General features: G+C 32.4%; 1 protein-coding gene across 1 annotated transcript in view; it reads right to left on the reverse strand.

Annotated features, from left to right (window-relative positions):
* The window catches only part of LOC145803635 (uncharacterized), a 59,396-nt gene extending 47,485 nt beyond the window's left edge, over positions 1-11,911 (reverse strand). Inside the window, exon 1 of the mRNA XM_082896954.1 lies at positions 11,868-11,911. Coding sequence (XP_082753080.1) covers positions 11,868-11,911 — 44 coding nt within the window. The remainder of the gene's footprint in view (positions 1-11,867) is intronic.
* Positions 11,912-17,663: the final 5,752 nt, after the last annotated feature.

Consider the following 17,663-nt stretch of genomic DNA (forward strand, 5'->3'; position numbering starts at 1 on the left):
GCCCTTTCAATCTTTTACAATTTATTATTAATTTTGGTATTTATGTACCCGTAAAATATATAATGGGATAATCTATTAATTTTATAAAATTTATTTTACCAACTTTCTATTTCATCAATATTTCACGATATAAAATGAAAATGATCTCTAGTTGTTTTATATTTTAAATAATAACATTAATTTTATCAAGTCGTTTTTATTAATATAAGAAGTACATATCACTTATTTTTCAACTTCAAAAAAAAAAAAAAAAAAATGGTATGTATACTTTAGAGAACCTAAAGCTTCACTCCTAAATTTATACACGATGACATAGTAGGGAATGGGTCTTAATTGATTAATGTTTAATATGTTCAATGTCATTGAGTATAAATTTAAAAGTTATGTTTTAGGGGTTTTAAGAATTTTTTGTTTCTTATTTACTAGATTATATTAATTGTAGTTTAAAACAATAGTTTAATTGATACTGACATTTAGGCTTTGTTTGGCAATGAATTTTTTGGCTAAATTAGCCACAAAAAGAGAAAATAGGCTAAACAGTTAATAAGACAAAATGTCATATTCAAACTATAATTATTTCAATTTTTCTCTCGCAAAAGTCAAAAAAGTCAACCTAAATGAACTTTTCTCAAGTTAAAATAATCAAAAAGTCAAAAAATCAACTTAAAAAGTCTATTGTCAAACAAAAACTTAATAGTTCAAAACTTTTAAGAATTAAAAACTATTTGTTAGATTTATTTAGGCTTTCTATACTCACTTTTGAGTGTGCTGTTTGTTTAGCATTTTTAAAAATTAATTCGACACTCATTTTTGAAAACTCTTTCCAATGTGAGAAAATTTGGACTAACCGGTCGTCCCACCAGATGTCCCACCAGTCGACCGACCAGTTGACAGGAACAGTGTTCGTTTTTTTTTTTTTTTTTGCACTTGTTATTTTTATATTACAAAAAAAAATTATGAAATTTTTTAAAAACTTTTTACGAGATTTGAATAGAACTTTGGGTTGCGTTTTTTGTTATGAATTGTAAGTTTTTATATCAAATATCGTATGTCACATCACTCAATTCAAATTCAATTTAAAACTCTTTTCAAAACTCATAACTAAACAAATTTTTTACACTCAAATCATAATTCTAAAACTCACAAACTCAAAATACAACTCTATTCTCAAATCATAATTTTAAAATTTTACCAAATATTACCTTAATTTTCTTATGAAATACTTCTTACACAACGTTTATATAAAAAAATTATATTCAATTAGTAATATTCCGAAACTAAGGTCACGTTTGGCAACACCAAAATAATCTATCTTTTTATCTTTTTTCCATCATATCACCTCTCTACTTTTCTACACATTTTTTCATAAAAAAATAAAAAATATATTTATTTAGGTCATCCCAAACCACCCTTAATTTTCTTTATGCATATAAAATATTCCCTTCGTGACAAAATTTCTAATTCTGCCTCTGCTTGTCAGATAAGGTGTTTGACTCATTTATTGCATGCCTGTCCAGTTCCTCATTTTTATTCTCTCACACATTTTTATTTTTATTTAATTTCAGGTTTTATATAAATTATTTATCATATAATAACAATTTGTTATATTTATTTTACATTGCTAATAATGTATTAATGCCAAAGAATAGTAAGAAATCATTTCGTAAAAATTACATTAGATATTAGTTTGAGAGTCATTAGTCTATTTATTTACTTATTCAATGAATATGTTAATTTGATAAATTCTGAAAAAGCAAGGTACTATTTTCTTATTTTGTAAAAAATAAAAAAAAATAGTTTTTATATTTATTCTAACAATTATACTATAATAATATGTAAAATTTATTGCAATTTTAATTTAATAATAATTTAAATATGTGATCTAGAATATTAGAAAAGTATCATATACTTCTTAAAATAGCATCATGAAAATATATTTAAAAAATATCAAATACATATTCGAAGTTGAAAAAAGAGGTCTTTATCTTACTACAACTTTAACATAATGGGGGCATTAGGCAATGTACATATGAGATCTTCTCGGCGAATTTTAAATTACGAATTGAATAATTTAATGGTTGAGCCATTTGAAAGTAGAACCTACACTGAATGATATATATTCTATTCATGTGAAAAAAATAAGTAAAACTTTATAGAGTAATTTATTAAGATAGTGTTTGATAATTCAATTCAATAGTTCAAATTGAATATATTCTACAAAAATGAATTAAGTCCGTTTGATAAGTTCAATGTATACCATTTAAAATTTTAAATATTTTTATAAATAAGTTAAAATTTTAAGTCACAAATTTCTAACTTAATTTTGAATGTTGAATTTTTAATTTATTACAATTATGCCATTACGAATTTGGTTCGTCATAGTTATGTTTTCTTATCTCTTCATTCCTATTTTCAACATATGTGTGTATATATATATATAATGTTATATAACTATGACATACTTATTATATGGGACAAGTGTTTATTGGTGAGAAATAAAAATAATTTTTCTCTTATTCTCATTTTATAGTTATATGTTTGTTACATGACTGGATTCTATTAAAAACTTAAACAATAAAGTAACAGAAGAGAACATTGATACTTGATCAAAAGTGTAGGGAATTAACTATTATGATTTTATGTATATAAATTAAAATAGGATTTGATACAAAGTGTATGAATGCAAAATATAATTTATCCTTTAAAGTTATTGAAATGTGAGATCAACCTAGAATGATTGTGATTTGATATTTTAAAATATTCTTTAAGTAATTTTTGTGAGTATGTAATATTAGGGATTGACTTCTCGTCAATCTTAATTTGAATTGGGGAGGATTGTCTGGGTCCGTGGAACCCATTACGAACATTATTTCGATGATCTAAATCGTTTATTTTATTGGGCCTTACGTGTATATCATTCATAAAAATAAAAATTAAGTCAATTCGATATTTGTAATCACTTCATTTAATAGAATTTGTATTTAAAATAATTAACAGTCAACGCGTTTTAAAAATACACCATCACTTTTTTTTAGTTACAAATTTAATAAAATAAAAGGACTAAGAATATTGAATCAACATGATTTTTTTAAGAAATGATATACATATAGGACCCAATAAAATAAATTATTCTGATCGTCAAAATGAGACCCGTAATAAACTCCACAAATCTAATATTATTAATATTTTTATACATCATTTAAAGTTTTTTAAGTTGAGGGTCCTACTAAGTAACAGTGTAGGAAGAGAGAGACAATTAGTGGTAAGTATATATACAATAATCTTGAAATGTCATGTAAGCATATTCTTTAATTAATTACCATTCATTATATTTTTAAAATTTTTCAATTACTTCATATAAATAATTGATACTCTATTTTATTCACTAATCATAAAATGTCATATCATCATACTCTCATACTATAAAATAATTACTGTGAATTCATGAGTTCGATTTATGAGATGCCAATACTAAGGCCTAGTTTGGGATACCCAAAAAAATTTAAAAAGTTAAAAAATTATTTAAAAAGTTAAAAAATTATCAGTATTCACTAATATTTATATATATGTATAAGTATAATTTTACACACAATTTATTGCAACTCAGTCAGACGTTGCACAGGCTGTTGCTGAGTTTTTGGAAACAATGCACAGGCATGGTGCACAAACAACACAGTGTGTTCAGCCCGTGGGGGCCATCACGGGTCCCGTTTTGATAATCTGAACCGTTCAATGTGTAAAACTCGTCGAGTACTATATATTTATGAAAAATCACGTTGATTAGATATCGCTAATTACGTGATCAAATCAGTTTTGTATAAAAAAAAAGATGGTGTTATAGTTAACGGTTAAAAAAAACTAATTCGATCAGATAGCTGTCGATATCCGATCGACGTGATTTTTTATAGACATATAATACTCGACGAGTTCTACACATTAAACGGTTCAGATTATCAAAACGAGACCCGTGGTAGCCCCCACGAGCCGAACAGCACCGTCTGATGCAATGCTTGAAAAGTAGGCTATCATTTCTTAGCATCAATTCACTCTGCCCAGACGGTACGGCCGTATTGCCTACTGTCTTTATCTCTCCTGCACACTAATTTGTACAATTTTTTAATACACATTTTTTTTTGTAAAAAGTCAAAAAATTAACCAAAATAACTTCTTCTTTTTTTAACTTTTCAATCCAAAAAGTCAAAAAATACGCTTATTTACGACCCTCCAAATAACCCCTAAATTAAGAAAAATATTTTAAAATTTTAATTTTAAGCTCTAAAATCAATTCTAATAAGTTGATAAGTAATGAATTTCACCCATTATGATGTAATGTTTTAATTTTAATTTATTTATTTGTAAATTTTTTCCTCCTTATCATATTATTAGTATTCCATCAAAACATCAAAATTAGTAATATGAATGATTGCTAAATTAACTAACGTAAGCTGTTCAGTTGAGTTGTATATCACTGGCACTACTATCAAAATTTACAGAACGAACGCATTGTCGTAATCATTCGACTATTCTGTCAATAAATGATCCATTAACAGCACTCGATTTGTGAGAGTTCTTGTACCTCACTAGGAAAAGTCAATAATTTGAATATGTTCATTTGTGTATAAGTTTTATTTTTTATGTATTAATTGACATTTTTTTTTTTTAAATATTTTGAGAGTTTCTTTGTAATTTATTGGGTTTTGTTAAAATATCTTATATAAATTAATTTTTTTAAAAAAATAATAATAATAAACAATAAATAAGAATACATACTTTCTACTCTTCCATTATTTGGAGAGTGGTTTAAAAAGTTAAAAAATAATTATAAATTGTTATATCACAATTTTTATTTTTTTATTCATCTTTTTATAAAAAATTAAATAATCAATTAAAATAATCAATTATCAAATGTGACCTTATTTGCTACTTAATTACTAGTGTCATTAAAATCCAAAAACCTACCATTTGTATACTCTACTTTGATGTTCCCATGTGCTCCTCTTTCTTCACAATTATTCACAATGCAAAATTTATTTATTTTCTTTTTCGTCATGATCAACATTATTGATGAGCTGTGTAGATACCCATAAATCCAAATTATAGGTTTTGAATTAGAAAATAAATTTTCTCATGTGTTGTTGAGTTTGGTGAGCCTATCTCTATGTTGATCTTGGCGATTCAAACGGTTTATTTTGTAACTCTTGTTAAGCTTAATATTTTTATGCAAAAAATAAGATGATTGGATATCGGTAACCATATAATCAACCCATATTTCTTTTTTAAGAAAATTGATAATCTACTTAGTGAGTCCTAGAAGATGAATGGTAAAGTATAAAACATTAAGTGAGGTTAATGTAATTATGTTAAATATGGGAGACACACCGCAAGTTCTCTAAACCTTATATGAGATTAGCATAATTTATCCTAATTAATATCGTGCATGAGAGAGGATTGTATTAGTAATTTATCACTTGAGGCCAATAAGTATCTCAACATCTTAATCCATAAAATATCATTACAAATAAGTAAATTATGTTAAAATCATCCGTAAATACATGCACAATATAATTTAGGATAAATTATCGTAAACCTCTTTAAATTATAACTCATTTACTCCTTTAACTATAATTTACCATAACTTACTAAAAAAAATAATATTATCCTTAGGATAAAATTACACTTACAGCCCTGAGATTTCTCTTTAATATAGATTCCTCGCTCACGTTTGAAAAATTACATTCTTCTCCTTAAGATTTATAATCGCAATACAAATTGTGTCCTGGATAGCTGATGTCATACTCTAAAATTTTTTAAATGACATTTTTGCCCTTGTTCTTACCATTTCTTTTCCCTATTATCGTGACTACATTCTACAACTTTTCATCATTAAATTCTATCTGAAAATATTCTTATTGAATAATGATATACAAATATAAATTTTATATAAAATTTACTAACATAATGGTATAGTTTAATAGTGACATTTCACTTTAAAAAAAACACCCATAAACATGATTTATATTTACAACAATATCACTATTACAATATTGTTATGATATTTTTTTGTATAAATTTTTATATATGAATAGAATTTTTCATTTTTATTTCTACCATCATTTTTCTTTCTCGTCTATTCACCCCCATCTATTATAGTATTACCAAACACCGTTATTCACATTTATTACAATATTACTGAATTTTTGTATTTGGTGAATTTAAAAAAAAAATCACAAAATATTATACTTCTTAACTATATTTAGATTAGGTGTATCTAAAAAATAAAAATAAAAAATCTTAAAATATTTAAAAAATTTAGTAAAAATAAAAAAACACGAAAAATAAAAAAAAATTTAATTTTTTATGTGAGTTAAACCAAAGAAGATGATTATTATTTCTTTTGAAATGACATGAACAAAATATCAATATTATGTTATTATTTTATATGTAGAAAGGTCAAGGGACAAATATGTCATTTTAATCTAATAAAGGAGTAAGTATAATTTTTCAAACGTGAAGAAAATCTGTATTAAACAGAAATCTCATGTAGTGTCAATGTAATTTACCCTTATCCTTAAAAAGAGAGCTGCATAAGGAATTCAAAAAATATCATGACACCTCCTTAAAATAAGAGTCACATAAGGAATTCAAAACTATCATAACAACTCTTATACTGTGTTTGGTTGGGGGATTTGAAAAAGAGTTTAGAAAGGAAAAGAGAAAATATTTATGAAATTAGGTGAAATATAAGTATGTTTTATTCATATTTTCCATGCATTTTCCATTTTTCTTTTCAAATTCCTCATCAAATCTCCTAACCAAACGCAGCATTAATAAAAATACCATTAGAATGTGTAACTATTTCTTATTGAATGGTTTATTTTTATCAATTTCGTGTTATGCAACTTTGAGACGGACCTGATCCGTAATATCCATGTTTACCAACAGTGGTGCAACTGGAAATTTGATAAAGTGCTCTTGTTTGGGTAGTTATCTTCGACACCATTATTTGATACTGAAAGAATAGAGAGATTGGGAAAAATGACAATAGTCTTTATGTAAGAAAAAAAAAATTGTGAACATTTAAGAATCCAATACTTGAAAAAAAAACGATAGTTCTTAACTAAGTTCTATGTTGTTCGTAAAAAAAAGAAGTAACAATATATAAATAAAAAATTTATATAAAGCCTCCGTTTGGAAAGTGGGTTGGCTTTTTGACTTTTTTGACTATTTTAACGTGAGTTAAAAAGTTTAGTTTGGGAAGGACTTTTTGACTTTTTGACTTTTCTTATTTTTGTTGTGAGAAAAGAGTGTAATTGATGTTTTATTTGTTAGGATTAAAATAGTCTATTTTGTCTTTTGTGACTAAAATAGCCACAAAAGCCCTTGCCAAATGGAAATAATGTGATTTCATGTTGCTCCTTTACTTTCAATCAAAATATATTTCATTATTCTCATAATTTCAAAAAAATGAAAATCATCCACATATCATTTTGGATTTTTTTTTCCTATCAAATCTTTTGTTTGCAAATTATTTTGACACCGACATTTATTTTTTGTAAGAATTTTAGCAGTGTCAATTTAGGAAAACTTCTAAATTTTTTTACATAATATAAAGATCAAAATTGAGTGGGTTCAATTGAACTCACTAATGAATACTTAGTTCTGCCCCTCGTCATGTCGTCTTTGTGTTTATGTCGCAAAATATTCTATTCTAATATGATAACTTTGTATGCAACTCGAAATAAATATATTAAATTTTGTTATATTTATGTTCATATCGCAAAATATTTCATTCTAATTTATTAATTTTATATATAATTTGAGCCGTGTTTTTGTATCGTAAACTGTGTAAAATCTTGGGAAATGAGTTGACTTTTTGATTTTTTAGTTTTTTGACTATTTTAATCTGGAATTAAAAAGTCTTGTTTATGGAGGACTTTTTAAACTTTTTGTGAGAAAAAAAATATAATGATTATAAATTAAATATAATATTTTATTTTATTGAATTAAAAAATTTATTTTACAATTTTTTGTGACTATTTTAATAAAAAAAAACTCAAACACCAACTTTTCAAACGAGCTCTAATACATTACTTTTCCCACATTGCTATCCTCTCTACCTAACATACATGGGTTGGCATGTGAAATAAGAGCTAACCCCTATATCCTCATGAATATAGACGGTTTGCCTTTCTCTACTACTAAAGGAAAAACATAAATTTATTGGGGACCACAAAAAAAGAAGAAGAAGAAAAAAAAGAGAGTACAAGATTAGAAACCTAGATCACAATTATTGGATATGAGCAGGACACGTGGTGCTTCACTATAAGTCCACAAAGATTATAGGACAATCCTTCTTAATGATACCCTAATATAAGAAATATATAAGTCTAAGATAGGATCAAATCCAAGCCAATCACCAATGAGTCTGTTGTATAATCGAAGTTAATGGTGGTCCAATCACCCATCCCATTGCTTTCAATCTAAGATGAGACCAGCTTGTCTTTAGTTTCTATCAGTGCAATTTGATAATCTAGGCATATTGTGAATGGAATGGGTTTTTGTGGACTATTGGTGCTGTTTGATTTTTTGGAGCACATAAATGGAGTTTATTTTGATTATTTGAATTATTTATTTTATTTAATTATGTGTGTAAAATTTTTATGAAAAAAAATTAAATAGATTTGATAATAATGATCCATGATTTTATTAGATTTGTTGGCAAAAAATTTGACGGCCAAATTTTAAAATTATATAGTCGTCAATTTTTTATAGACAGATATCATCAAAACTTGAGAATATGTTTATCAAATTAATATAATTTTTTTTAATACATGATCTACACATATTCAAACAAAATGAACGATTTAAATTACCGAAATGGAGCCTGTGGTGGGGGCCACGAAGTCCAAAATCACCTCGAGTCCAGTTTGAAAGAATCCAAACCCATTGTGAAGCTACTTCGATGACCTTAATAATTCATTTTATGAATCTTCTATATTTATTATTTCATTACAAAAATAGACTGATTTCGTAATTATATATTACATTTGTCTTCAAATAATGAATAAAAAATATAATTTTAAAAGTGTTGGAAATTGGGTTAGATTTGACCCGACCCATTACATATGGAGCGTCTACATGGATTGTTGATAATTCACTTATTTAATAAATAAGATAATTAAGAAATTATCTAATAAAGTGTTTGAGTTATTGTGGGAGCTTATAACTCCACTTTTATCTGCAAAGATTCTATATATATATGATATAGAGAATAATATATGTATTAGTGTTGTGGGAGTTTATCCGAAAAATCTCTGCAGAAAATATTTCTCTCTCTATTCTTCTCTCTTAGGTTACTAGGAATTTGGAGTGGATAATATATTGAGAAACTCTGGTAGCTTCTCAATGGACGACGAAGGGTTTTCTGGACGAGGCTTGTAATTCAAGTATTTCGATCTTGACCGTTTCCACTTCTATTAATACGATTACCTATATATTTTCCTTCAGAAAGTATGCCTTTCATTGTTATAAAAAGCAAATATCACAAAATAATACGATCACAATTATCCGAACAATTTGATTTAATTATTTGTAAATGATCTATACAAAAAGATGCATAAGAAAAATAATTAGGACCATCAAATTGGCACCCATGTAGGGCCAGGTTTGGCTCAAAACAAGCGAAATCGCTACTTTGGGCCTCCAAAAAAATGAGTTTAAAAAAAGGGGTTCATAATTTTTTTGGCTGTTATACTATTCAACCAAAAAAAAAAAAAATCCATTAGAATTTGAAAGGTGTAGAGGGTCAAAAATTTAACTCCAAATTAAGTATGGACCTAAGTGTTGAGGTCGCCCCTTTTAGGGGACTAAGAATGTCCAAAAGAGCATGGGCTAAAGCCCAAGGGAAATGGGCCAATAAGTAGGCCGAAACAGATCCAACCCGCTAAGGATCCGAACAGAATCCATGAACAAAATGTCTAAGTCAAGTTACAAAGGTACTACTTGCTGCAGTCAAAGTTGCAAAGGCATTTTATCTTAGCGCCGCCATTCCCAATATTGTCGATTCCGCCGTCATCCGAAGTTGCTGAAGAAAGGAGGAAACCAAAGCAACTAAGTTGCAAAAGCAACACTTGCAGCGATCAAGTTGTGGAGGCATTTTTGTCAACGCCGTCACCTCTACTATTGTCGGTTCTACCATTTAGGCTTGCAACGGGAAATGGCCACTGCAGCAACCACAGTCGCCGTAACTACGACAACCGCTGCAACTAAGTTGCGAGGGGAGGCACTCCACCAAGGTGATAGCAGCCTTTGGGAGAAGTTTAGCCTTCACAAGTAAAGGCTGATAGCAGGCCTAGGACTAATAGTAGGTCTCATATCTCACTGGTTGGAGCTGATAGCAAGCCCAAAGTTAAACCGGTGTACCGTGGCAACCCCGCGAAAATGGGAGCAGGGAAGCCCAAGTGTAAAGGACTCCCTTTCCATTACCCAAGTCATGGACCTGCCTTAGTCGCACAGGCAGGACTTAAGGAAGTCCCCTTGGGCTTGGTATTAAAGCACAACATGGCTAATAGCAAGCTTGGCTGTGGCCTTCACCCTGGAAAGCTGGGAAGTTTGTGGTTAACTGGCTAATGGTTGAGATTTCGCTAAGGAGAACACGAAACATGCCCGATGGTAAGCTATGAAGTTTGAAGAATGCATGTATTGGCCAGACTGAGCTGAGAAGGTAAGTGCAGCGGTAAGGTTTTACCACCGCGAGTGCACTTACTAAGGTTCACGCTGAGAAGGCGAGTTACAGTGACAAACACTCTCGCCGCAAGTGCACTAGCTGAGACGTTTGTAAGATTCACGCTGAGAAGGCAAGTTGTAGCGGGAAACACTCCTACCGCAAGTGCACTCGTTGAAGCAATTGTGCCAAACAAATAGTACACAGTACATGCAGAGGGACACCTGTCACTTCCAGCCTAGTAGCTCAAGGCAGAATATTTCATGTGATCCTTTAGGACACATGTCTTCTCTCTATTTGGCCACTTGGTGTCTTTTTAGTACTAAGGAATAACTAATAAATAGAACCCATTTCCCAACCCAAGCAAGGATGAATTTTTGGAAAATTTGGGGGAGATGCTACCCATTTTGGTATTGTCATTATCTTTTTGCTGAGCTACTTGCTCCACCCTTACCTTGCTACTCACTCTCCAACCTCCCAGACAGTTGCTGCTGCTCATCCTCCGATCATTCCATCATTGTTGGACCATTAACATAATTTTGTTTCTCTAATCATCTTTCTAACCTTGAACCCTCCCCTCCAACGCAGCCTGTGGTGGGGGCCGTGAAGCCCAAAATCACCTCCTGTCCAGTTTGAAAGAATCCAAACCCATTGTGAAACTATTTCGATGACCTGAATAATTCATTTTATGAATCTTCTATATTTATTATTTCATTACAAAAACAGACTAATTTCATAATTATATATTACATTTGTCTTCAAATAATGAATAAAAAATATATTTTTAAAAGTGTTGGAAATTGCGTTAGATTTGACATGACCCATTATCTATAGAGCGTCTACATGGGTTGTTAATAATTCACTTATTTAATAAATAAGTGTACGGGGAGCAAATATTCCGCAGAGCCCGTACTCCTTTCGTCCAAGCTGCTCGTCTGTCTGATCAACCTGCGAGCACAACAGCGATGAGCTACCCAGCAGTGTGTTGCCGGAATACCCCTCTGACGGTCAAGTTAGCACACACTCCGAGAGAGAGAGAGAGAGAGAGGAAGAGAGGTGTTTCACCAAGAGTATTTCTCACCAAATGTCATTCCATGCCTAGCATGGGGGGTGCAGTCATGTTTATACACTTTTCTACGCTCACCTCTGCATCCATTCGCTCATTGACGCGTGGAACTGCTCTCCCATCTGTCAGCACAAATTTAGCCAAACATCACCTAATCAAACCACTAATTGATATCGGCGGGAATGGGCAATCCGGCGTAATTATCGACCTCCTTCGACTAAGCTACTTATCGAGCCTAACAATGCCACTCGCTAAGCTCCATCACAACCGAGCTCTGTAGCACCCCAGTACGGCCGAGCTCCAAACAGGTTAGGCCGATCCAAGGGAGACCTTCCCGCCGAGCTACATGCGCGACCATAAGACCCGGATTGATAGACGATCATCTCGGCCTCCTTCGACCGAGCTACTTATCGAGCTCAATAGTGCCACTCGCCGAGCTCCATCACAACCAAACTCAGCAGCACTCTGGTGCGACTGTGCTCCAGACAAGTTAGGCCGGTCTGCGGCAGATCACGATCACCGAGCTAAAAAGAGCGAACAAGAGAAGACAAGCTGGCAGAGGATCATCTCGGCCAACTCTGGTCTGGACTTCGGCCGAGCAAGCTTCACCTCGGCTCGGCCCAACCCAGCTCGGCCCAAATACGCTTGGACCACATTCAGCCTGGCCAGAACTGTGGCCGAAGTCGAGATTACGAAAATCCCCCTCTCAGCGGCCCAAATACGCTTGGACCACATACGCTTGGACCACATTCATTACAAAAACAGACTAATTTCATAATTATATATTGCATTTGTCTTCAAATAATGAATAAAAAATATATTTTTAAAAGTGTTGGAAATTGCGTTAGATTTGACCTGACCCATTATCTATAGAGCGTCTACATGGGTTGTTAATAATTCACTTATTTAATAAATAAGATAATCAAGAAATTATCTAATAAAGTGTTTGAGTTATTGTGGGAGTTTACAACTCCACTTCTATCTGCAGAGATTCTCTATATATGTGATATAGAGAATAATATATGCATTATTGTTATGGGAGTTTATCCGAAAAATCTCTACAGAAAATATTTCTCCCTCTGTTCTTTTCTCTTAGGTTACTAGGAATTTGGAGTGGATAATATATTGAGAAACTCTGGTAGCTTCTCAATTGACGACGAAGGGTTTTTCAAACGAGACTTGTAATTCAAGTATTTCAATCTAAACCATTTCCGCTTCAATTAATATGATTACTTGTATATTTTCCTTCAAAAAGTATGCCTTTCATTGTTATAAAAAGCAAATATCACAAAATAATACGATCACAATTATCCGAACAATTTGATTTAATTATTCGTAAATGATCTACACAAAAAGATGCATAAGAAAAATAATTAGAACCATCAAATTGGTACCCATGCAGGGCCAGGTTTGGTTCAAAATAGGCAAAATCGCTACTTTGGGCCTCCAAAAAAATGAGTTTAAAAAAAGGGGTCCATAATTTTTTTTGCTGTTATACTATTCGACAAAAAAAAAAAAAAAAATCCATTCACTTTGCTTGGTTCCCATTTTTTAAAAACAGTTTTCAGAAAATTCTACACTCTTATTTTCCATTTTTTTTGTTTTTACTGAATATTTTTAATATTTTATGCAAATTTTTTACTTTTTAGATACACCTAACATAAATACACCTAAAAAGGAAAAAAAATGTAAAAAAAATCTTTTAAAAATTCACTAAATACCAAAAATACAAAAAAAAATACAAGAATTTAGTACATTTTTTGTATTTTTATGTATTTCTTAATTTTTTAAAATATTTTTTCACAATTTTTTTACTTTTTAGACACATCTAAGTAAGGTGCATCTAAAAAAATAAAAAAAAAATGTTTAAAATTTTAAAAATATTCACTAAAAACAAAAAAACACGAAAATCAAAAAATTCAATTTTCAAAAAACTTAATCCAGAAAACTCAAACCAAACACAGTGATTAGAATTTGAAAGGTATAGAGGGTCAGAAATTAAACTCCAAATTAAGTATAGACCTAAGTGCTGAGGTTGCCCCTTTTAGGGGACCAAGAATGTCCAAAAGAGCATGAGCTAAAGTCTAAGGGAAGTGGGCCAACAAGTAGGCCGAAGCAGATCCGACCCGCCAAGGATCCGAACAGACTCTGCGAAGAAAATGTCTAAGTCAAGTTATAGAGGTACTACTTGTTACGGTCAAAGTTGTAATGACACTTTGCCTTAGCGCTGTCATTCCCAATATTGTCGGTTCAGCTGCTATCTGAAGTTGCTAAGGAAAGGAGGAAACCAAAGCAACTAAGTTGCAAAAGCAACACTTAAAGCGATCAAGTTGTGGAGGCATTTTTGTCAGCGCCGCCACTTCTAATATTGTCGGTTCTACCATTTGGACTTGCAACAGGAAATGGCCACCGTAGCAACCACAGTTGCCGCAACTACGACAACCGTCGAAACTAAGTGGCGAGGGGAGGCACTCCACCAAGGTGTTAGCAGCCTTTAGGGGAAGTTTTGCCTTCACAAGTAAAGGTTGATAGCAGGCCTAGGACTGACAACAGATCCCATATCTCACTAGTTGGAGCTGATAGCAGGCCTAATGGTAAACCAGTGTATCGTGGCAACCCCGCGAAGATAGGAGCAGGAAAGCCCAAGTGTAAGGGACTCCCTTTCCATTACCTAGGTCATGGACCTACCTTAGTCGCACAGGTAGGACTTAAAGAAGCCCTTTTGGGCTTGGTATTAAGGCACAACATGGCTAATAACAAGCTTAGTTGTGGCCTTTGCCCTGGGAAACTGGAGAGTTTATGGTTAGGTGGCTAGGGATGGAGGTTTCGCTGAGGAGAACACGAAACATGGCCGATAGTAGGCTATGAAGTCCAAAGAATACATGTATTGGCCAGACTGAGCTGAGAAGGTAAGTGCAGCGGTAAGGTTTTACCACCACGAGTGCATTTGCTGAGGTTCATGCCGAGAAGGCGAGTTGCAGCGGCAAACACTCCCGTTGCAAGTGCACTAGCTTAGGCATCTGTAAGATTCACGCTGAGAAGGCAAGTTGCAGTGACAAACACTCCAGCCACAAGTGCACTCGCTGAAACAGTTGTGCCAAAAAGATAGTACACAGTACATGCAGAGGGATGCTTGTCACTTCCAGCCTGGTAGCTCAAGGCAGAATATTTATGTGATCCTCTAGGACACATGTCTTCTCTCTATTTGGCCACTTGGTGTCTTCTTAGTACTAAGGAAAAGCTTACAAATAGAACCCATTTCCCAACCCAAGAGATGATGAATTTTGGGAAATTTGGGAAAGATACTACCCATTTTAGTACTGCCATTATCTTCTTCCTGAGCTACTTGCTCCACCCTCACCTAGCTACTCACTTTCCAACCTCCCAGACAGTTGTTGCTGCTCATCTTCCGATCATTCCACCATTGTTGGACCATTAACATAGTTTTGTCTCTCTAATCATCTTCTTAACCTTGAACCCCCCTACAATGGAGCCTGTGGTAGGGGCCATGAAGCCCAAAATCACCTCCAGTCCAATTTGAGAGAATCCAAACCCATGGTGAAGCTACTTCGATGACCTGAATAATTCATTTTATGAATCTTCTATATTTATTATTTCATTACAAAAACAGACTGATTTCATAATTATATATTACATTTGTCTTCAAATAATGAATAAAAAATATATTTTTAAAAGTGTTGGAAATTGCGTTAGATTTGACCTGACCCATTGCCTATGGAGCGTCTACATGGGTTGTTGGTAATTTACTTATTTAATAAATAAGATAATTAAGAAATTATCTGATAAAGTGTTTGAGTTGTTATGGGAGTTTACAACTCCACTTCTATCCGCAGAGATTCTCTATATATGTGATATAGAGAATAATATATGTATTATTGTTGTGGGAGTTTATCCAAAAAATCTCTGCAAAAAATATTTCTCTCTCTGTTCTTTTCTCCTAGGTTACTAGGAATTTGGAGTGGATAATGATGATACAGTTCGTGATGATAGAACGGGTCGGACTGATCCACGCTCCTCAAGCCTATGTCCGAATGACCAAGCCCATGGGGGAACCTGCACAAAAGTCCAATGGGGAACGGGGAGTCCCCCAGTGAACTCTCCGACGAGCAAGTTAGGAAGAGAAGTAGATTGTAGAGATAGACTAAAGATTGAAAGGCTTAACCTTCTTCTTGTCTTCAACGTCTGCTTATATCCTCTGGTAATCATTTCGTTGTCCCTTCTGACCTGTTACCTTGGCCGAAAGTCTATGCTGTAGCTTACCTTGTTCAGGGTGAGGGCGTGCTATCCCGACGGAGAGGGGTTATCGCAATAAATGTTGTAAGGGGCCTCATTAATGGCGATGTGTCGTGGCAATAACTTTGCAGATCTTTGTCTGCTGATGTGACTTGCCCTTCTCTCGCCACATGTCTTGATGTCATTGGTTCTTATTGCTATGTGGGGCTTTAGCAGTGCTGGGCTTTAGTATTTGAGATATGTATTGGGTCCTAAACGGTGGGCTATAATCTTTATGGGCTTACCCATCTCAGATAATATATTGAAAAACTCTAGTAGTTTCTTAATTGACAACGTAGGATTTTCCGGACGAGGCTTGTAATTCAAGTATTCCAAGCTAAACCTTTTCCACTTCAATTAATATGATTACCTGTATATTTTCCTTTAGAAAGTATGCCTTTCATTGTTATAAAAAGCAAATATCCCAAAATAATATGATCACAATTATTCGAACAATTTGATTTAATTATTTGTAAATGGTCTATACACAAAGATGCATAAGAAAAATAATTAGGACCATCAAATTGGCACCCATGTAGGGCCAGGTTTGGCTCAAAACAAGCAAAATCGTTACATTGGGCCTCCAAAAAAATGAGTTTAAAAAAAAGGGCCCATAATTTTTTTTGTTGTTATACTATTCAACCAAAAAAAAATCCATTAGAATTTGAAAGGCCTTGATAGAATTGAGTGAAAATTAAAAACTAATAGACGATTGATATGGTGAATTATTTAAAACTAATTAATAATTATTTTTACCCCAAAAAATAAATAAATAAATAAATAAACCGATATTATGAGTTATTTGAAATTAATGGAATGTTGTTTCTCAAATACGTGGATTGTGTACATAATATAATTAATTATACTGTTTACAGTTATTTATGTGAAAAGAAAATTTTCAAATTTAAAGTTGATAATTAGCAATTTTATCTTCTGAAAATGATTTAATTTATAAGTTGTGTTAGGTTTTTTTCTTAGCAATCCCGTTTGACAAAACTCCTTTCAGTTGTAATTTTATTCGATCTTTTATTTCAGTGAGGCTATGAGTTTTTAAATGCGAATCCACCCCGAATTGTTCCTATGCAGAGGAGTTTGTGATTTAAATCCTATCATGTTTATTACTTCGCTAACTATGTCGGGGATCAAGATGCCCAATCAACTCACTCACAGGGGTCCAGGGGGCAGCGCCCCTTGGCGGGTCTAGGGCAATGCCCAGGCAGGGTTGAGGGGTAGCGCCCTCGAAGCAAATAGCAAAATTGCAGTCGAAGTTGTTTTTCCGCTCAAGTGGCCATTCTTGCGCTCGAGCGGAGATCGCGGATCAATTTTCCATAAATATGTGTTTCAGTCCAATTTTAGGGTACGGCTTCTAGATCTTCTTTTTAGGTGTTAGGATTTTTATCTGGAGCTTCTTTACTTGTTTCTTGTTATATCTGTGAGAGATTAATCATGAATTAAGTGGATTATATCAAAAGGTTTGTTTAGTTTGTTTTATTCAACAAAAGAGAGAGTTGTTCTTCGGTGAATTTTAGAGAATTTGGGCCAGAAGCTTTGGTGGATTCTAGAGTGACTCATCGTCGTGAA

The sequence above is a fragment of the Camellia sinensis genome, chromosome 12 (assembly GCF_055761805.1).
Source record: "Camellia sinensis isolate YWXY chromosome 12, ASM5576180v1, whole genome shotgun sequence".
Taxonomy (NCBI): Eukaryota; Viridiplantae; Streptophyta; class Magnoliopsida; order Ericales; family Theaceae; genus Camellia; species Camellia sinensis.